Raw genomic sequence first — 22,211 nt, 5'->3', positions numbered from 1 at the left:
TACAGTGTAGTGCCATCAGTCATTTCACAGTCTGCATCACCGCTTGTCAAATAAATAGATGTTTACGTTTTGGTACACAACTCCACAAATAATGCCTGAGAGAAGGCAGAGTGTGAGGTGAAGAATGGAATGATGCTTTGCTGAACTTGTATGGACAGAGGCTGAACAACCCAAACACGTTAGGTGTAAGCTGCAGATGCCAGCCATGTCCCGACTTGAAGTTCGGCTTCGTAACACAGGCACTGCAATCATGCATTTCGTCTCTGTCTTCTCACAAGCGCTGACAGGCAGAAAGAGAGAGATCAGGACAGAGTGAGGCAGGCAGACAGAGATGTGTTCTGCTAAATCACTTCCGAGCTTTACTCAGTGCAAAATACCTTTTTTTTTTTTTTTTTTTTACTTATTCTAGAGCCTTAACATGCTATTGTCAACCTACTCAGCCTGATTGCCCTAAAGGGGCCAATATCAGGCCAGGATTTACTCAGTTTTGTAACCTAAGTTTGGGAGCAGGCCTTAAGATTACCGAGAGACCAGGCGCCCCACTCATAACAACTATTTCCATCAACATTCACAGATTTCTTTGGTGCCATATTTGAGTTGGACTTGGACAAATCTATATTTACAGTTTGTACTATGGTCACTATGTTTGATCGTCGCCTGCAGTCTTACCGCAGTAACTTGACTAAAGCTAAAGATGCAGCTGTGTGGCAGGAATGGACAAGATGCAGCAGGAGCAATGGTGGCAGACGCGCAAAATTGTTTCGGCGCTGTGTCCACCATTTTCGTAGCTTCCTCTTGGATGCGTGCTTATGATCTGGCATCTGGTTGCTACGTTTTATAGGAGTCCCGCCCTCACAGCCTGTGCGCTCTGCCTTTAAAGTGTGAGGAACAGGATGTGTAACTTGCATACATGGCAGCCTGAATTGGCTCAGTCCAATTATAAGGCAACAACCAAACATAATTAAAACAGCTTGTGTTAGTTTATCTACAGTGCATGTTTAATATTTTCTAATCAGAATTTGAGCATTTCCATAAAGTTAACTTCCCTCAGTGCACAGCATGAAACCTTTGTCAGATCTCGTGTCTCCACTGATTAATAAAACTAAACAAAATCAAGAAGCAGAGTGGTTCATGCTGATTAACATCACATCCTTCAGTTTGTTTCCCCTTCCCAAAACATGACTTCACAGCAGTTTGTAGAGCCGAGAGCAGACAGAGCAGAGACAGCTGAAGGGGGAGGAGCCTCTGTCAGATGTTCACAGGTCCCGCTCCTAATTCCAGTTGTGAAAATGAAGCGTTTTTGTGGATGGTGGACACACGCATAAACACACCAATGTGTAGAAGCAAGGTCACCGGCCAGGTGGCCGGTAAATAATTTGGAATCACATCATCTAATCATGACTCCGATGTAGCCTGTATTTCATATCAGCTGCCGCCAGCTAACTGTAGTCTGTAACATTAACATGATAAACAGCAGGGCTACGGCTACGTACTGACACACACACACACACACACACACCGGAGAGCCTCTCAGCCTCTGAGCCACTAACGTTAGCTCAGCTACAACACAGTTACCACACAGAAACTTTTACAAAGGGCCATGAATGTGCTTCTAGTGGACTCTGTGTTTCTCCTGCTCGTGGCTGGGTAGCCAGCTCTGCAGCGATGGGAGCTGGCTCCCGTCTGAGAACCGATTTCTTTTTTTTCTTTCATGTTTTAATAAATGAATACAAGACAGAATAATAGAATGACATGTCTGATGATGAGGTGTAGGAACAGCATGAGTTAAAGTGTAACAATGTAATTCACTGGTAGTGTTTTTTTATTGAAAAAGTTCATAATAAAAGTTGTAAATCTATTCAGAATTGTCTCTTTAAAGTGATGCTAAAGATGAGTTTGCAAACTAAAAACTTTTTGTCAAATAATGCAAATGTAACACAGACACACACACACGGTATGGTAAGCAAGGCTAATGTAGCAAGGAAAGATTAGTAAAAGTGCACATGTATTCACACACACGCCAGACCAAATATTTCATCATTTTTTATTTTTTATGACTTCTGACTATGAGGGCAGACTCCTCACCTGCAGGCAAACACCTGGACCTGAGACGGTAGAGAGACGTTTGCACACTGTGAGAGAAGGAAGGCACAAATACTGTATGAAGGAGGGGAGAGAAGAAGAAAAACGAGGAGACAAATGGGAATCTGACGAGTAAAGAAGAGCGAGTGAATGAGGAAAGACAAAGACAGAGCAGGAAACCAAGGTGGGGCAGACAAAGGGAGGACATGAACAAAAGGGAGGACAAAGGGAAAGAGTGTTGAGATGGTGAGGGGAGAAGGGAACCAAAGAAACACAGCAGCTAAATGTTAGCGTGGAAATAGAAATGCTCAGTCACAACAATTATTTACCAAAACACTTTTACCATAACGACTCAGGGTATCATAGAAAATATAATAGATAATTCCGATATTTACAGCAGAACCTGAAGGCAGCAGTTTAATGCTGGCAACAGGAGGGCTGTAACTGAACAAAGCATGGGCTACACTGAGAGGGGGGCTGTGCATCAAATCTCAGCTCACACTGTTACCATGACATCTCAACACACACACACTGGACCCAGATGTCCAGTATTGATGATGTCATCAGCAGGGCCGACAGTATTGACAGGGCTGGAACAACGGAGCCAGCTGCTGTGAAACTCAATGCTCATGTAATGTAGTCAAAGCCTGTGTGTTTAAATGGGAATAAATACAGAGTTATGGCGTACAGAATATTTCATCTTGATAATGATATTAGAAATGTATCAGTGAAATTTGTGGTTGCACATAGTAAGTTCCACCAATTGAGCGCCGATATTCCTCATTTTAACAACGTATTGGTGTGTGCATGATGGCTCATCTTTGCCTTTTTCTTGTGAAATATTGAACAGATTTATACGGAGCCATCTGGTGTCATGGAGAAAACAAACAAAGTTTAGTGCTCTGAAATTAACGGATCATAACATTAAACATTACTAGTAACAATTTCACACGTTTAAGGAATGTCAAAATTAACGCAATGTTGTTCGCCAGGCAATCAAGTCTATGCACATTTCTCTGTTCAGAATGAAAACAAAACTGTATTAAATCCAAGCTGCTCATTTATATTAGGCTGCCCTGACAACTTTCACTGTTTATTTTGCCCTGCATTAACGTTAACACTCAACGTCAAGTGACTGTAACCGTAGGAACTGCAGTTAGCCTAGAAGTTGCGGTTTCTCCAGTCTGTAAGCAGCATGCTAGCAGCTGTGTTTCTGTATACTGTAAACCACTGTGTAGCCTAATGTTAATGAAGTGCAAAATAAGCAGTGAAGGTTGTCTGACCATGGACAAGCTCATGTACAGTAAATGAGCATGCTTTGATATAATGCAGATATGTTTTGTTTTTGGATGGAGACACGTTGATTTAGCCCGTTTAACAATGTTGTCTTATCTTTGACTTCCCAAAACATATCTTAAATATCGTTCAGTTAAAATTATCTCCAGTTAATTTATGTGAACGAATGTTTTACAACAAGCCAAGGTTGGGAACCACTATAATAGAGCCTTTTCTGCCATAACAGCAACATTAACAATGCAGTAACCTCCTTGAGTATCACCACATTTAGTAATATGCATGTTGTGCAAAATCTGAAGTTCTCAAGGAAAATATTCCAGTGTTGGCCAGAAAGGATTCAACCGTGATCTACGCAAAGTCTGTGTACACAATGTTAAAATAGAGTTTATCACTAACTTCATTTTATTGCTGTCGAGGATGGGAAAACAAACCATCATGAGATACAAACTCTCCACTGAAACTTCAGTCGAACCCCCTCTTTGTTTACTGTGTGGCTCTCTGCTCCTGCCTGCTCTGTGTCTGCAGGTTGGCTCAGAGCTCCATCCTTTCCTAAAGCCAGCAGGATGTATACAACGTGTCTGCCTGCTATTGTCCATTGTCACGTAGTGAATGGCTGTGGTGAAGCTGGCCTGGCCTTCCCAGCAACCAAGGAAATAGCGAGCCTCAGGCACACACACATACACACACGTACAATAAAGGGTCAAAATAAAAGACAAAAGACTGTACAAGTATAAAGAGTTCTTGGAATTCAAATTCAGTACAGAGCCAGGTCAGCTAAGGTAAGAAAATGGGAGACAACTGTTCATAAACAGTCCAAAACGTATTCCACAAATCAATACTCAGTCATGTCTGTGTAGGCCTACGTAAGGTCTCTGTATGTATATAATCTGTAGGGCTTAACCAACGGGAAATCTGAAGATGCGCACATCTTGCAGAGACCGGGCTGTAAGATGTTCTGCGTCGACAGAACGCAGGACTCTGGACGAGGGGGGTACCGAAAGCTGACATTAAACGTGTGGTTAGAGTTGTAATCTTTTTTACATAAGGTTTCAGTATGCTTCAAAAGAAGAAAGAAAATGTGAGCTTAAGAGAGAAGTTCAAATCCTACTGTCCTTAACACACCAGGCCAAATGCTGCGTCAAGTGGGTGTGATTGCCAGATTGTTTGTCATGTCGAAAAGTTACAAAAATTGTCAGACGCAGCCCTCTGATGCTGTTGGACAACTTTGACTTCAACACTTTGTTTGAAACATACTGAGGCCTTTATTCTTTAGTGAGATCCTTCCTGACTTAATGTTAGACTACTTTATTTCAGCCCAGTATCTCCACGAATTACTGTATGTATCCATTTTCTTTGATTCCATAATTTACATCCAATGCCAATGCAGGAAGTATGTAGCCCTTTTTTGTTTTGCCTCACCCTAACCATACTGTAGTTGCCAAGTGCAGATATTGTAGACAGAAAGAAAGAGTGTTGGCATTGGACATTTAAAAACGTTGCAAATGAAAGTATTCCAGGGTTTTACAGAATCTTCCAATATCTTTGCTATTTGTAACAAAACATGTATCGTATCAGCACTTATATAAAAATATGTATACAATAACCAGCCCTAGCAATCTGTCCAATCATGCAACCTGTTTGGAAGACTGTACAGTGCATTACAGAAACAGAACAGGTGCTGTTGTTACTCACTGTTAGAAAATCATCTTCTAATGGATGTTTGTTGTAAACATCAGGTGGCACAGAGCTGCTTCGTGCTTCTGCATCAGATTAAGGAGGAAAAATACACATCAAGTACGTAGATCATTTTATAATTCATTCTTGACATTACTTTGTGCTCTTTACTCTCAACTTTAAATATTGGTAACTTTGGGTTTTTTACAGTTCCTTCTTTTCTTTTTTGCTGTGCAAAATACAAAGTTGTTGGGTCCGTATGTGCACAATATGTCTTTTAAGTACTTTCAATGGAGCTGACATGAATAGTTGATCGATTCTCTGACCGTCGCCAACTAAAAATAATCAGCAACTATTTTGATAATTGATAAATCGTAAAGTCATTTTTTAAAGCGAAAATGTCAAAATTCACAGATTTCACAGCTTTTTTGGTTCATTGGTCCGAATTAATTATGCTTTAAAAAAAGAAGAAAGGTCCAAGGCACTCTTCTGGCCTTTATTCAGATGGCTATTTCATGGTGAAATTCTAAAAACATATACAACGCTTGTACATGTTCAATAGAGCTGGGTAACACCACGCGTAGCCTTCTTCTTTCCCCTTTAGTAGACAAGCTACAAGATGACTGCAAACACCTGAACAGGAAGCCAATGAGCTCGCAAGTGACAAATGCAAAGTGTGACCACTAGATGGCACTACAAGATGTTCAGAAGGAGGAAAATATAATAAGAATATATTACCATTTACAGCAAGGCACCATAACATGCATCAGAACAACTACAAAAAACTACAAAGAAGGACTGAAATCAATTTCTTCATTTAGTCCTGGGTACGCTGTGGCCTGCATTTGGTGTATATAAAAAGTTTCTCTCTGCAATAATAATTTTAGCCAATCATCACCCCGAATGTTCTTTTTGATGGTACCTACGCCTCCAACCATAAGGCTGTCTCGATTGCTGTTTTGTTCATTATAAAAGTGCTTAGCCATAGGGTAATCCAAATGTGCTTTTCTGATTGCATACTTATGTTCAGAGACTCTGTCTTTCAGTCGTCTCTTTGTCCGGCCCATGTAAAAGCAACCACAGGTACAAGATAAACGCTACACAACAAACGTGTGTTACAGTTAATGAATGTTTTGATGTCATACACCTTGTGAGTTTTAAAGTCACTGAATTGCTTACATTCCTTTATAGCAGCACAATGGTTGCAAAAGCCACATTTGTAAATACCCTTCAATCGTCAATGAAGCCAGGTTTTTTTATAATTATTGGCAGGGAGATGGCTTGGCACTAACCTGTCCCTGTAGTGTAGGGGCCCTCTTGAAACTGATCTTAGGAGGGGCAGGAAAAACTTCCCTAAGAATAGGGTCACTTTTGATGGGATTCCTATTTTTATCTGTTGCCATCCTAGAGACTGTAGTGTGGAGCGGGCCATCCTCACTCTTAGAGACAGCCAAATCTAAGAAAATAAAATTATTTTATACTCAATACACAGTTTTAGGTTTCTGTTGTTAGTGTAAAAGTTCCTCCTCAGAACCAGTCCAAAACAATTGGATGTCGTCAATGTAGTGGTGGTAATGGATAGTTACAAATATGTTGACGAGGCTCTATTGAACATGTACAAGCATTGTGTATGCTTTTAGAATTTCACCGTGAAATAGCCATCTGAATAAAGGCTTTGTGACTTTTGGCCAGCAGAGTGCCTTGGACCTTTCTTCTTTTTTGAGCTTTTGTGTTCCCTACCAAAGTCATTACATTTGTTTGAACTTCCGAGGCACTCTGAATCTTTTCTTTTTTTAAATATGCTTACTTGGGCTCTGGGAAACTGTGATTGGTATTTTTTCACTATTTTCTGACATTTTATAGACCAAATGATTAACTGTATAATAAAGAAAATAAGTGGCAGATGCGAAAAAAATCATTAGTTGCAGCCCTAATTTCCAACAACACTTGAAAGCAGCAAGTTAAAAAAGAGACACAATGCTGTAGGCTAGCCTAAATGTACATGTAAATAGACGGCTAATGATGGTGGCTAATGCTTTATTAGAAGTCATTAACGATTGTTTTCTGCTATCAACAGTTCCTGCTTAATGACTCTAAATCTTGTGCTTTGTCTGTCCGGTTGCTCTATTGGATTTGATTAATTGGATTTGTGTGATTTTTTTAAACCACATTATTTTACATGGATTTTTGAGCGTTGAAATAAACCCTGATGAAATGAATCATTGGGAGCTCTTGTCTGGAGGGAGATCCAGGCTCCCAGCTGGGCTCCCCCCATCCTCCCCCCATCCTCCCCTGCAGGGCTGCTGATGCTGGGAGCAGCCTGCAGCCTCCAGCCCAGGGCATCACACAGCTGAGTCTGCCACTGAATCCCCCCCCTTCCTCTTCCTCTCCTCTTCCTCTCCTGCTGCCACATGGTCCTTTGTACCCCTGAAAGTCCCATTCACAACACTGAAGCTCCTGTATGTTGCACTGACTTATCTGTATACTCCAATACATCAGAATAATACAATTTTGAGTCAGCTGCATATAAAAAATCCTTAATATATCAGAAATTCTTATCAAAAGAACTAGGTATTATAGTAGGCTAATAGAGGAACCAGAAGGATGCTATTAAAATTTTACAGTAGAACCTCGAAATAAGCTGAATCTCTTACAATGACACCAACGGAAATCCTATTAAAGACAATACATTCACTATAAAAGTCACGAAAAAACACCACAAAGACCCTATAACGACCTTTAATAATAGTGTAACTTGGCTGTTAATGGGACCAATAAAAATACCAAAGTACACAAAGTTGGCTGTAAGCCACTGTACTTCTTACGACATAAGTCCCGACAGGAGCTCTATGTCACTACTTAGCAAGATACGCCATTCTTTAGCATTTCGGCATGAAGTCCAAGCCAGCATGCATCCTCTCCCATCACTCCGTGGGAGTGACTCCACGGAAGGAAGCGAGACACCAGGCTAACAGCTCCGTGACAACAAGCCAAGCTAACAGCTAACATGCAGCGAACAACTTGTGAATGAAAGTCGACGGTACAAAGTGTTACAGAGCAGCAGCGGCTCACCTTTGGCGTTTTTCTCCTTTTCCATGTCAAAAAGAAGCATTCCTCTCGGAGCGGTGACAATAGAGGCAGGGCGGGTGCGCCTGGCAACCCCGCAGTGACCGACAGCAGTGTCGGCCAATCGCAGGCTCCGTCACAAGAGGCGGGTCTTGTGGGACACCTTGCCCATTAAGTGAAAGGGGATCTTTCTCCTCATGGTGTACTGCACAGAAAGTTGGGGGGGGTCGGTGCTTTGAAAGAAACATAATGCTATCAGGATTACACTGTTTCAACCAAACAAGGAAACATTTTAATCAACTTACTTGCAAAGGTGCAAAATAATAATATTGAACTTATCTGCAAAACATTCACTGACAACATATTTCATATGTTAATATCCCCTGGTAGCAGCGGAGCATCACAATGTTTTTATGGTTATGTTTAGGCAACTCAAAGCATTCAGTTCAGGTTTGAGGACGATCTTGTCTTGGTCCAATATTGAAAAAAGCACAAATCTTTCCCTTACCAAAGTGTTTTAGTAGCCTTAAACCTCATGACGCTCAATGCAATAACATCAAATTATGAATTAAGAAAATTAAAATCATTATGATGGAGACCCCTGGAGCTCCCCTAAGGGCACTGTGCACCCAGTTTAGATTTAATTGGATAAAACATTCAATATTAATGGAAATGTGGTTGCTAAGGATTAGAGAGGAGGATATGACAGAAGAGAAACTAATTAAGACGAGAAAGCAACCAGTTTCATCGAGACAACAAATACATTGTTCAAGATAAATAATCTTCTCGGCAGATTCACGTGTTCTTAATTCATTTCCAACACAACGCTGAATTGAACATTTACTACAAGGTGGACATCAAATACTTCTTTGCAGATCTGCAATAAAGCCAACCAGGAAACAAATTAGACAAAGACACGCAGCCAAAGCAAACCATCACCCATCAGACACTGTGATTTCTTTTGAATGATTGATAATCAATGCCAAATCGTTTCAGAAACAAATGTCAATTTTAAGATAAACCATAGATCCAAAGAAAAAGCTAGCATTCATGAAACCGGCTACGAGACGCAGGACCTTCATTCTTCTACACTGAAAAACGGTTTCATTGCAGCATGCACTGTGTTTCTGTGAAAGTCTGTATTCAGAATGGAACAACTTCATTCTGTCCTCGACGGCAATGGAGAAAACACAAAACACAAACAATGGTGATAAATATTGTTTCTCAATGTGAATCTTACACCACAGGCTCTGAGCAAAGTGTGAAAGTCTTCATGTGGTGTTCTCTGGGTCAGAGACCTGTTTGCCCAAAGAGACCAAGAGTCTCTCTGCTTGTGTAGTCCAGTCATGGTGGGTGTTCCTCCTCGACTCTGATGTAGCATCACTACATTCACACTGTAGGCTTCCTGCTTCATTTAGGATTACTGCTCATATTTGCATATCATTCTTGGATGTAACCTATACCAGATACCTAGTCCCCCACATGTGATGAAGCAAATGAGAAAGATGTGTCATCCGTTGAAGTTTCATCACAATTGGAAGCAGTTGGAGCCTTGTAACCCCCCATGAGGATGATCAGTGTAATCTTTAACTTGTCAAAATCAGACCAGTGTAGTCTGAGATCATGTCTGACGTAGAAAGGATCACATCCAATCCATGGTCCATGTAGATGCTAGTTGGTGGCTGAAGTGAGTAGTGGGGAACGTGCTATCTGCTGGTGCTAGGGGGAACTAGCAGGGCAGGACAGCCCCCCCCCCAGCCACAGCCTTTTACACAAGTATCTGCTGTCGTGCCACCAGACTACAGAGCTGCTTCTTCCCTCAGGCCGTGAGACTGCTCAACACTCCACCATGTAAAATAGTTTTATTTCTGTGACTTATTATTTATTCACTGTATATCATTTTTGGTTTTTTGTGGCATAAAGATAACTACAAAACAAAATCCCATTATACAACCCTGTGTTGTAAAATGATCAATAAATCCATCTTGTATCTTGTTTGAAGTTGAACCAGAAGGTTGTTTGAGTCAATTTTTTTCATTTTCTATTCCAAATAAGTGACTAACCTGGGAGTTTGTTTACAACCTGTCTGATCGTCTGACTGCTGGTGTTTCTTGACCTGTCTGACATCTTTTTAGCGATGTCACCATGTTCTCAGATCTCAGCAATATACTTGAGTACAATGTTATCATAAGCAATAGAAACGAAGATCAGCCTAATTTGTAATCGGCCGTAGTGACTGCAAACCAGGTTGTCTCAGATCTCAGAAAAACCTGTGTGGGACAATCAAACCTGAAATCATGTGAGTGAATCTCCAGACACCAGAAGATTTTTCAAAATGAATGAATGAATGTTATTAAAAATGCAAATACAGTTTGTTAGTTGCTGCATTCTGCACGCTGATTAAAATCCAGAAAAGTCAGAAGTGGGGCGTCCCAGTAGCTCCCCTGGTAGAGTGCACACGGCCCATGTACAAGGCTGAGTCCTTACTGCAGCATGGGTTCGAGGCCAACCCATGGCCCTTTGCCATGGCATCCCCACTTTTCTCTCTCTCACACACATTTCTCAGCTGTTCCTATCAAATGAAGGCAAAAGCCCAAACACATCATCTTTAATATATATATATATATATATATATATATATATATATATATATATATATATATATATAGAAGTCAGACAGGATAGGACACTTTCTGCTGCAGTGTCAACGTAGATTGACAAGTTAGATTTAGGAAAACTTTTTTGGCCATTTTTACTACTAGAACCTGTGGTTTATGTTAATGTTTCTACAGCTGTATCGTAGAAAAGGTTTCAGTTGTAGTCATCTGGACACTGTTTTCAGAATCAAGACATTTCGGTTCCCATTCGGAAGTCATTGTGAAAAATGGACCGGGAACACAGAAATTTAAGCTACTCTGTGTTACTTAAGCCCTGCCCTCAGGAAGGAGTCTACCTGAGTATCTGTTGATTACTCAGCCTAGTTTCACCTGAAACTGACCTAATAGTTTCAAGATGGCCCAGTAATCAGCAATCAGGCCTATTGTTTTCTGGCTGCACCTCCCTCATCCCTGTTAAGTACCCGATTAGCATATGATTGGCTTGACCAAGGTGCTAATACACTGTGGTAAAATCATTTGCGGATTGAATCTCAGACCACCATTTCTGTTCAAAGAGGGGTTCTCTTTTTTCACAAAAATGGCACGAATGAGGGACTACACCGTTCTACAGCTGTATAAATGTGAGAGCGACCCACCCTGCCGACAGGTTGTAACACCAGCCACAGTGTTTCTATCCATCTTCTTTTCTTCAGTGTGTCTTCTCTAGCTTTCTGTGAGCTTCCCCAGCTATTTGGTGATCATCTTACAACACTGGAACAACATAATGGAAAAACTCCATTCTCCCTTGTATCTTAAAAAACATCCACACACCTATATGTTGCACACTTTACTTGAAGGTACTGTCATTCCATAAGTAACACTGACATTCATTTTACAAACTCAAGGACTCCAACCCACACTGAGTCTGTAGTTTGGATAAAGCACTTTAATAGCAGATGAATATTAGAAAGAGGACATGACGCTTTATGACAACAGTTAGTGTGTTACTTACAGGAGCAAAATTCATTTGACACTCTCAACTCAAAATTTGATATGTTTCTCTTCAAAAGCTCTCATCTCAGTGATGCTATTCATTCAACACTACGCCCTTAAGATTTCAAAATAACATCCCGTCCTTAATATATGCAATTAAATAAATACCTAACACAAGCTAATGGAAGCAGCTGACCTGGGCATTTCATTTGACACAATTTAACCAGAAAATAATCAACCACTCAAACCACATTGATGATAATGTTTTCATACATTTCTAATCTGAGGTCAGTGGACAAAACTAATTTTCCCATCCTCATGCATGCCTGAAGAGTTATACACCATGGCTTGTATACAGACAAATATATCTGGTATATGTCCAGTAAATGTTCACATACATCTTGCAGTATGTTAGATGGCGATGATCAATTTTCAGTCCAGAAATCATCAAGCAAAGCTGACAGACTTCAGCTTAAATGTGGAGCTTTTACTTTATGCAACAATGCTTTCAAACAACAAACATATAAAGAGTTACATCTCTATCTGAGGAGCTATAACACAGTTAGAGGATTGGGTTTTAAATCAAGCAAGACCTCACTTGTTATGCTTAAGTGCAGCTGCAGGTCTGTGAAGCTTAACAAAGTCAGCATGGGTTTTTTTTTTTTCGGGTAACAAAATCATGATTTCTCTCAGCTGCGTCTCATGATTGGTTTAATGATCCTTTCCAGAAGTCAAAAATAGCTTAGAAAAATAATTTCTTTTGTTTTTCTGATGAGAGTGCATGTCATTATGGCAATGCTGCTTGTCTGACACCTTTACACACCCTGAAACCTTCTGTACTGTATGTTTTCTGCAGGGCCCCTCCTTAGCCCCCCCCCGTCTGTGATTCACTGCCCTGGCTCTCCTATCTGTGCTGAATTACGAGATGCATGTGTAAGATATGGGACCGAATTCAAACATATCAGGGCACGCAAATCATACCCGGCCAGTCTTTCCCAACTTCTCTGATTGAAAAGAACATGAAGGACAATTGAAAACAAAAGCGTATGAGAAGGTGCTTTTTGAGTAAAAGATCAGAGAAGCTGGAGTCGTCTCTTTTTCCTGTCTTTGGCCTTGCATGCTTGAACAGTGAGTGTGTACAAGTCTGCAGTCTCTTCACTGTCCTAAAGTAATGGCAAGGGTGTAAAAATGAACTAGCTCGACAATATAACAGTCAGTCAGTGCAGAAACTTAAAGCGAGAGACAAGAGAAGAGAGCAGCAAACAGATGATATGTAGAGACAGATAAGATGACAAACTCTCGCAAAGTGAAAACAAACTAGTTGGTGATGAAAAACTTGAGATAGAAACAGGGAGATAAGTCAAGATTGACAGAGTAGAAGAAGGCGCACGTAAAACAGTCAGAACAACAGAAACCTGGGGGAAAGCCTCCTCGAGAATTAGAAAAGGCTGTTATTTTTGCCAGGGTGTATGAAAGCATCGAGATGGACGGGAGGGGGAGGATGCAGAAACCACATTTGAGGCGAGGAGCATCAACACAGGCCATGCAAACACAGCTCCTCATCCTCTTCTGTAAGGTTGTCAGTCTAACATTCGGACCACATCGCATACAAAAAGCTGTAGATGCTGCCTCAATATTGTGAGAATGTTCCCGCAGGGAGCGCCTCTCTGAGGCGTCACAGGCAGATGGCATGGCGTTTTACAGGTGCATATATAGATATTTCAGAAGGGTTGGTTTTCTTTTCTGCTTCCTCCCAGACAGGACGGATACTTGTTGAGATGTTGCTTTTTTTTCTGTCTAAAAAAGGCGTGCCTTCTTCTTCAGGTCGTTCTTCTTCCAGAGGGCCAGGCGGTCAAACTGCTCCAGGGTCATGCCGAAAACCCGCTGGAAGTCCTCAGGAGATAGGTGTCTCTGGAAAAGCAAAACACAGTAGAAAAAATATGCTTACTTAGCGCAAAAGACCAATATTGTACATGAAGCAGGTCATAATTTTCAGAGACTGTCCTCACTAGGCATGTCAGCAGTGGTCATCCAAACAGCTTCAAAAACCCACAGGTGGGTGGCAAATTAAAGAAGGAGACTGGGATTATTGTACTGCCTTCTACCAACAAGCAATGTTGGTGTCTTTTTACCAAGAAGGTGATCCTTCTCTAACTAATTGTAGTTGCCTAAACTAAAAAACTAAACTAAAACGCACTGCCACAGACTCTTTGCTGTACTGAAGGGGGTGCCAGATCAGCAAAATGCTCAAAGTGGTCATTTGGAATGTATTGACAAGCAGCTATTTTGTTGTTTAGGTATGAAAACTTTTGCTGAACAGTGTCCCCGTGACTAAACGTGGCATCTCAGAAATTGGCATGATGGGTTTACTTCTTGTGCACGTTCACTTTTGTGATAAAACCATTGACATGTTTATTTGTGACATGCTAAGTGTAGTAGCATTAGTACATAAGAGTCTAAAAGTCAGTGAAATGACTGCAGTTACACAGCAATATCTATATAAAGTGTGTTAACCACCATGAGCTACTGGCTACCAGATCAAGTAAGGCTGTGGCAGCAAAACCCCTGAGTGTATTAAACTCAGCAATCGCGTGTTTTATTGTTTGTGAATTCATCTTTTAATTTGTAAGAGGGAGATTGTGCTGTTTCATCTTTCAGAAGTTACACAGAATCGCTTTAAGGCCATGTAAAAAAGTTAGTAGCACTTTCTAAGTGCCTGGTCAAACCAGAAAGTGGTACAGCACAATTCATTTGCCCATCCTAGTGAAATAGGTGGTGCTGAAGGCTTGGTAACGTAGTTGTAAAGTGGCTAACATTGGTTGTGGCGAGGTTTGGCCATGGCAAAATGAATAAAAAGAGGAAGGCTCTAGTTGGCGTTGCTTCTCATTCGGGAGGGCAGGGTTATGTGAAATTAAATGGTGCAACACAGCGAATGTGATAGCTTCTTCAGATGTGGACTAAGGTTTTCTCTGTTCCCTAATAGAACAGCACTGAACTCTGCAATCACATCCACTAAATCACTGCAACTGCATTGAATTAAATTGACTTCAGTTTAAAATGTTGCTGCTATATGTTATACAGTGTGTTGGGGTAATCAAGCCCTAACGCTGGCTTTCTCCTCTCTGTCTTGTTAAAGTTTCACTGGGCTATTGAACCACATGTTCTAAACCATGTCGTTCTTTGGCTCAATTAAACACAAGTTTTACGTGAATCAATGAGATTATTCCTGCCTCCAGGACAGCTTGACTTTTCTCACCCACTTCTGTTGTATTCTAAATCAGTTGCATACTCTCAGATTGGACTCACACAGAAGACATTCATCAATCCTAAGATCATGTTTGTGTTCACCACATAAGCAGGCGTTACATTGCCTTCTGTATTGAGGTTCAACACACCAAATTCAATTCTGTGCCTCAGAAGTTCATCCAAACAAAACTGCTATCCAAATCCCAGCTTGGCTCTCGCTGCAAACACTCACTAACTCCTCTGTAAATGTCAAAAATATACCATGGAACAAAAGCATGCATGGTATTGATTTAGACCCAGAACAAAAGCATGCGCCACTTTATTCTAAGACTTGGCTGCACTGTGCACAGCAGTTGTGCGTCTCTGATGATAGTGATAGTAAATTAGAGGCAGGCTGTTGCTGTGCCGTAGCCAATCACCTGGTTTCCATACCAACCAACAGAGGGGGATGTGGAGCGATTGTTTTCCCCCCCCTAGGCAAAGCATCCAGATCCCTTTATTTTTTCACCTGCCATGCTGACAGGATAATAACATGATAGTAAAATGACAGAGAAGACAATCTCTATTAACAAGAAAATTTGATTTTCACAATATTTTATAGCATAAAGTTATCATTACTAGTGATTGTAAAACCACCACTCATACGGCTTCAAACCCAATCAGTGATGTCACAAAAAGTCTTTTCTCTCAGTGGTCCATGGCAAAACACCTATCTGGGGCATGGCTGGATGTACAACATGCTAGAGGGTTTGGACCCAAAGACAGAACTTTAGTGCTCTAAGTGATTTTCTGTGGATTCAACCTTTAAAGCAGTCCACACTGTAAGTTACACTAGGTCAAAGCACAGGACGAATACGTGAATGACCATATAATCATCAGGGTTTGCCGACACAATACATGAAGAATGCCTTTGAACCTGCAAACTGGGCAACTAGTGGCCCCTTTCCACTGGAGAAACTTTTCCAGTTGCCCAAGAATCTACATGGGAACTTTTTCTTCCTGCATTTCAAACACAGAAACCTGGTTCCAGATTTGGTTCCTAGGCCGTAGCTTGTGCTCCCCAACAAGTTCCTCCTAAAGTCATACTTTCCGCCGTCCCAAGAACTACTGGAGAAGAGTCTGCAGTATGGTACAGCATTCAGACAGGAGTCACGTACTTGTAGCTGCTAGTATTACTATCAGGACTTGAGACAGGAACCTCTATTACTGTTATCAACACTGAATTGATACACATGTAACCAAATCCCTACTAGACATTAAAGAGCAAGATAACGACAGAACACGAAGAAGCTAAAGGAACTGTTTGATTTTGATTTTTGAGTTTAGTTGCTTGAACTCTTTAGTTGAGAGATCAAAAATTTATTGTCAAAAGGCCAATTGGACTTTGACAAACTTAACAGCTGCAGATTCTGGCATACAATAATATCTATTTGTTACATTTATTTATAAAAAAACATTTTTATTAATATTTTAAAATATTTTTTATATATCTCCAATCCTATAAAATCCTGGAGCCCACCCCATGCTACTTAAAATGCCCGAATGCTAAAGACAGGGTCACAGGCCACAAAAGGTTGATAAACCCACCTTTAAATGCTGTATTCTGTGTTCACAGACATAAAATCCTGGAAATACTGAATGATTGTAATCTTTTGCCATGAAAATGGCTAAATTTATAGGTGTGGTGTGCAAAATATCAGCTATCGATGACTTAAAAAAAACAATAAAAGGGACAAGAATGGCTCTAGCGCTAAAAGAGCATCTCGTCTCAGAATGGATTTAAATGCCTATACTATATAAACTACAGTAAATGTATAGTTAAATGTTGGTTAAGGGAGACCTACATCTACAGTTGGCTGTTTGGCCATTATAGTGTATTAAAAACTGCTGAAATCCCATTTTTCACTGCTTGGATCAACAAGCTTCCACCCCCGCTGGAAGATGGTGACAATGCTGGTATGTAGAGTGATAAGCAGACACTATCATAGTAAAAACATGACACACACACTGACGCTGTGCAGTTGCAGACGAGGTAGGATGTCAGCACACAGTGACTCGGTCTGAGGACAGACCCTGCCTCCAGTCTTTATGCTAAGCTAGGCTAACTACATCCTGACTCCACCTCTGTACTTAACACAAAGACATTGATAGAAATTGATACTGATCTTCTCATCTCACTCTCTGAAAGAAAGCAAACAAACGTATTTCCAAAAGTTTTAATGACAGAAGCATCTCCCCACACAACATCCCATTTGGTTGTATCGCCTCATGGTAAAGTGCCTCCCTCTTGGCTCGGAGTTTGAGTTTGGATACAAGTTTAGCTGCTGGTTAGTTTGGGTAAACCAACACCACTTTGGCGTCAAGGATCAGGAACAGTGGTGGGTAAAACCGAGGTTGGAATATTTTTTTCTGACACACACACACACACACACACACACACACACACACACACACACACACACACACACACATTCACACTAATGACAATACGGCTCCAGTCTGGTGATCCCAACCACAAAGGGGATCTCTTGCGTCAGTAACACCTCGATATCCCGACGGTCCGACTCCTCTTGGGACAATATTCCCATCTTGGCTCACACAGAGTTCTCATATTAGGGTTGCTGAAGGTTTAAATATTTTAAAGGGGTGTTTTTGGAAAACAAAGATTCATGAAACATCTTCTGAGGACAGGAGGACCATCAGTGCTGCACCACAAACCACAGTTTGAAGTTTTTAAATCGGGTTTTAATCTTATGTGGAACTTTATTTGAGACTACTTTATTGACTAAAATATTTCCTGTTTTCAAACTTAATGAGTTCTGAATCTGTAAATGGGTAGTGTAAGAATAACAGCTGCAGGAAATTAGTTATTATGGGACATTAAGTTTGTGCTTGATAGACATGCATGTGGGTTAAACTTGCCGTGACCCAGGGCAAGAGCAAGTAATGTGATACAGCATCAGAAAGTTAAAACCAATACTACTGCCAATTACATTCACATTCAATAAATCCCACAATTGATTTACTTTATTTAGAATGTTGCAGCTTCGACTTAAAGAGATTTTGTGCAGCAAACTACACCACACAAGTAACACACCTGTATGTCATTGTTGAACGTGTCATTCCAAAACCATGGGCATTAATCTGCTGCTATAACAGCCTCCACTCTTCAGGTTGCAGGCTTTCCACCAGATTGTGTAACCAACACCACCACAAACCTCCTTACTATTATTACAAGCAGGCAACCCAAGGCAAGTATCGCTAGCCTAGCAGCTAATGCTACTTCTACAATCTACAACTCTTTTGGGTTATTCTAAACTATTACACTTCAATTCACTAACAACTGAAAATATCAAATCTGAGCTGAATTAATATTAAATCACAGCTGAATCTAATCGAATTGAATCAGCAGTACATTACAATGCATCATATTGGTACACAAGTATCTGTATGTTTCTTTATGTATCTAGATAGGCATCATCTGAGGATAGATACACACAGGGCTGTAGAAAGATTTTAGAAAGTCAGAGGTCCAAGTTCCCCAAGTTTAACCCCCCCCGTTTTACCAGCAGATGATAGTCTAAATCCAATTTCAGACTTCAGCACACAGCCAGAAATATAATTTTGGTGGAGAAATACTGAATCCATTTATTTAGTTTAATTTAACCAGTAGATTTTTTTTCCTAAGAAAAGTCTATCTATTTCTTTTGTTTTTTAAATGCAAAATTACAGTCATTCAATGCTCATTATAAGAATTGGAGAAAGTCAAAGCTGAGAGAAGTGCTGATACTTTTATCCCACCTGGCTTAGCTGCCTGGCTACTTTACCCAAACTGCATAATTCTGATTTTAAGTCATTCTTCAAACCTCAATTTAACATTTTCTCAGGCTTTTTAATGAACTGTGGAAAGAAGGGGGGAAACAACAGAGCAGGGAGGAGAAGATTAGAGCTCACCTCCAGTCTGGTGCGATCTACATCTCTGGGAAGCTTCACTTTCACTCTATGTGTCACTGCCAGAATTTCATAAGGGTAGATCTGGCACACACAAAGTAAACATTGTGGGAGATTTATTAGGCAATACAATTATAATCCAATGTCCAAACAAAGCTGCCAAGAATATTATTTGTAAAGTATTAACAAATGAGGGAAATCTTACCTTGTATTCTGAGAGGGAGGAAAAGAGAGAGAGAATTAATCTGGTGGAACAATGAGATTTTATTTGAATAGCAGACCTATTATGAAAACTACCATAATACAGCCTGGAAATAAATGACACCTTGTGGACTCAAATCTGCTCAAAAATATTGGGTTTCGAAGGCGTCAAAAGCTTTATAAACGGTTGCTATGCACCCACCCACACACACACACACACACACACACACAGTTATGAGGTTGGCTTCCTGTCAACTCAGTCTTTGCCCAAGATACAGCCAGGACTGTACACACACACACACACACACACACACACACACACACACACACTTGTAAACACACACCAGTAATTCTGCAGCTGGAAAAATGACATCACCTCTCCATGTTGTTACCTCCAGTAACTGATCTGGAGCCAGAGCTGCGGGGCCCTGCATGCTTGGTCAAGATCTGTACTTAAAGGAAAGATGACACGGGCCTTTTCACATTTTATAGTTTAAGATTTTAGCTGACACTGTTATCTGGGGGAAGGGTCTGTTTTGGGGATTGAGCCTGTGATTTATCGCAACAATATAGTTGTGAGTTTCTTCTGGGGGTCCACGGTTCTGGAAGTAAAAGTCCCATTCATTTTCGGCACAGACAACTTTAGGTGACTGACATTGGAGCACTTGGAAGGAAAGTCTCCTGGGTGAATCATCAGTACAAAAAAGAAATCTGGTTCTTTGATTAAAAAAGCCAAAGACTGCGCACATAAAAACTACATTAGCAAACTTTGACTCCTAAGTAGCATTTTGGTAAGAAACATCCACTAATCGAGCTTAAAATTTTGTGGCATGTGTTGCTAATGGCTAGAGGAAGCTAAAGACTGCACTTTGCTATAACATTCAGCAGTTTGTTATCAGCATTCAGAAAATTTCATTTTCACATTATGGGTCAATTTTGGATGAATTCAGTAACTATGGTGCAGTGTTTTGTCCCCAATTGCAATGATGAAGACTTACTGTCTTGCATGATTTAGCCCAGAGAGCATATACAGGTTGAATAATAATTAAAAGCTGCACTACAGAAATGATGTTTTACCTGAGTTACTGTTCAGACGAATGTCATTTAACACCTTTATTGGTGCAGTCTTGATTCTTTGACATGGTCTGAAGCCAGATTTAAATTTGTTCAAAAGGCTATTTACAATAAAGAAGTTGTTAAGTTTAGTGAACACAGCTTTCTCAATTTACCCAATGAAAGGTAGATCAGATCAGACACTTTGGAATTTAGTGGGTACTTCCAGAACCAACAGCTCCTCCGACTTCCCAACTCTATGACTATGAGGGGGGATAGGATGGCCTACCTACCTGCGCACACTCTGCCCCTAGACTCATTGCGCATGAAAATGTGTTTTGGGGGAGGCCTGAAGGGAGGGGGTGGGATTTTTTCAGTTGGATACTTTCAAAATCCAGCTGTCTCTTGCTAGTTTCTCCAGCATTACCTACCCTAGCTTTAATATGCGGTTGCAATCCTTAGCAGTCATTGGCCCACAGACATCAGGTGATGCTGTGCCAGGCCTGGGATGCAGTCAGCATCACTTCCTGCTGGTATCAGGGGCTTTTTGAGTTCAATTTTGTCTTCAGCAATGAAACACATGATCAGCTGGATTAAGGTTAACTGACTGACATACAACCTGGTTGACCTGGTTGGTTGACTTGTCTGTATGTTTAAGATCATTGAATTGTCAAAAAAAAAGGGGGCTACTCTGTTAACGTAATATAACTATGAACATCTTCAAACACTCTTAAAGCTTTAAGTCAGAACTTTAACCTCAAATTAATTTCAAATTCAAAGTGCTGGAGTAGAGCCAAAACAATAAGAAAGTGTTACTGTCTACAATATCTGCAGACTGCACATCAACAGTGCAACACTGAAAAAAGCTTGCAAACAATCTAACATTAGGAACACAACAATGAGCAGGAGCCTTCATTTATTTTTACTCTCACCTCTCATGCCTCCCCAGCTCTGGGAGTCTGGGTCCACTTCATCTTCCACCATCTCAGCAGCCTATAGGAACACACACACACACATACACATATATAAACATAGACCAGTTAGACCATCATTCAGATTTCCTGCTCCATGCTGCAAGAACATTGCTGCTCTTTATCAAAGCCAGGGTTCATCTGAAAGCCGTTTAGTCACTGCTTTTGCTCTCGATTTGCTCACATTTTTACAGGGTGACCAATAGGAAGTGAGTGTGACACATTCTTTTGACAGTGAGCTTACATCACTTAGTTTGGAGAGACTAAAAACCGAGTAAAAAGAGAGGGAAAAATTGATGTTAGAGAGTGTTTGTTAGGCTAGAAGCCAGCTATTCACAACAATCTAAAAAATATAGTTACAATTCAAATCAGCTATGAAGTGACAGCAGATTTTTTTTTTAGTGTTAAAGTCTGATTGAAATCACAGTTAGCCATTAGCCAGCAGTCAAAAGTCATTTCCAAAGGAGGAAAAAAAGGTCTGTGTAGAAATATCAGAAATGCTTCATTAGTCTCCAAGCCTCTATGTGGGCGGGCCGTTGTAATTGTGTGATTGACAGCTGAACTGGCAGTTGCATTGAGACACATTGTAAACAAACTTGTGCTGGTAACCGTAGCTAACAAACCAAGGACAGATTTCTTCCTTTTGGGTAATACTTTGGTTTATGACAAAATACCTGCCAACCTTGTGGGATTCCCATCAGCCTCAGCTGGACTGTAGGGTTGATCCTTGGACCTATTCTGTTTTCATTATAGATGCTCCCTCTGGGCCATCTGCTTAACTCCTCCAGAAGTATCTCTTACCATTGCTATGCCGATGACACGCAGCTTTACTTCTTGTTTAAACCTAATAACCTCAATAACCTTACCACCCTTCATGACTGCCTAGCTTCTGTTACAAACTGGATGTCTCATAATTTCCTCTATCTCAATTCTGACAAAACTTTGTTGTAACATTGTTTTACTAAGGAGGTCAGTCACTATATTGGCCCCCTCAAAATCAAACCAATATTATTAGCCAATAACATGGAACTTCTAGTAGTTACCCTAATCTTCTCTGGTTTAGACCACTGTAACTCCCTCT

General features: G+C 40.6%; 2 protein-coding genes across 25 annotated transcripts in view; both read right to left on the bottom strand.

Moving 5' to 3' along the window:
- Positions 1-8,268, bottom strand: part of afap1 (actin filament associated protein 1) — a 127,859-nt gene extending 119,591 nt beyond the window's left edge. For 2 of the 5 annotated variants that reach the window (XM_044185082.1, XM_044185087.1), the window contains exon 1: positions 8,125-8,268. In XM_044185082.1, coding sequence (XP_044041017.1) covers positions 8,125-8,164 — 40 coding nt within the window. In that variant the 5' untranslated portion in view covers positions 8,165-8,268. Of the gene's footprint in view, positions 1-5,070; positions 5,093-8,124 lie in introns of those variants that run through there. The other 3 variants (XM_044185088.1, XM_044185089.1, XM_044185085.1) reach the window with 3 other exon arrangements.
- Positions 8,269-11,641: 3,373 nt separating this feature from the next.
- The window catches only part of ablim2 (actin binding LIM protein family, member 2), a 122,285-nt gene continuing 111,715 nt past the window's right edge, over positions 11,642-22,211 (bottom strand). For all 20 annotated transcript variants that reach the window (XM_044183428.1, XM_044183431.1, XM_044183427.1 and 17 more), the window contains 4 exons: positions 21,092-21,152; positions 19,111-19,118; positions 18,909-18,989; positions 11,642-13,619 (listed from right to left, as the gene is read on the bottom strand). In XM_044183428.1, coding sequence (XP_044039363.1) covers positions 13,506-13,619; positions 18,909-18,989; positions 19,111-19,118; positions 21,092-21,152 — 264 coding nt within the window. In that variant the 3' untranslated portion in view covers positions 11,642-13,505. The remainder of the gene's footprint in view (positions 13,620-18,908; positions 18,990-19,110; positions 19,119-21,091; positions 21,153-22,211) is intronic.

This window comes from Siniperca chuatsi, linkage group LG22 (genome assembly GCF_020085105.1).
Source record: "Siniperca chuatsi isolate FFG_IHB_CAS linkage group LG22, ASM2008510v1, whole genome shotgun sequence".
Taxonomy (NCBI): Eukaryota; Metazoa; Chordata; class Actinopteri; order Centrarchiformes; family Sinipercidae; genus Siniperca; species Siniperca chuatsi.
Note: the sequence above shows the minus strand (reverse complement) of the source record. Positions and strands in the feature narration are given on the sequence as shown.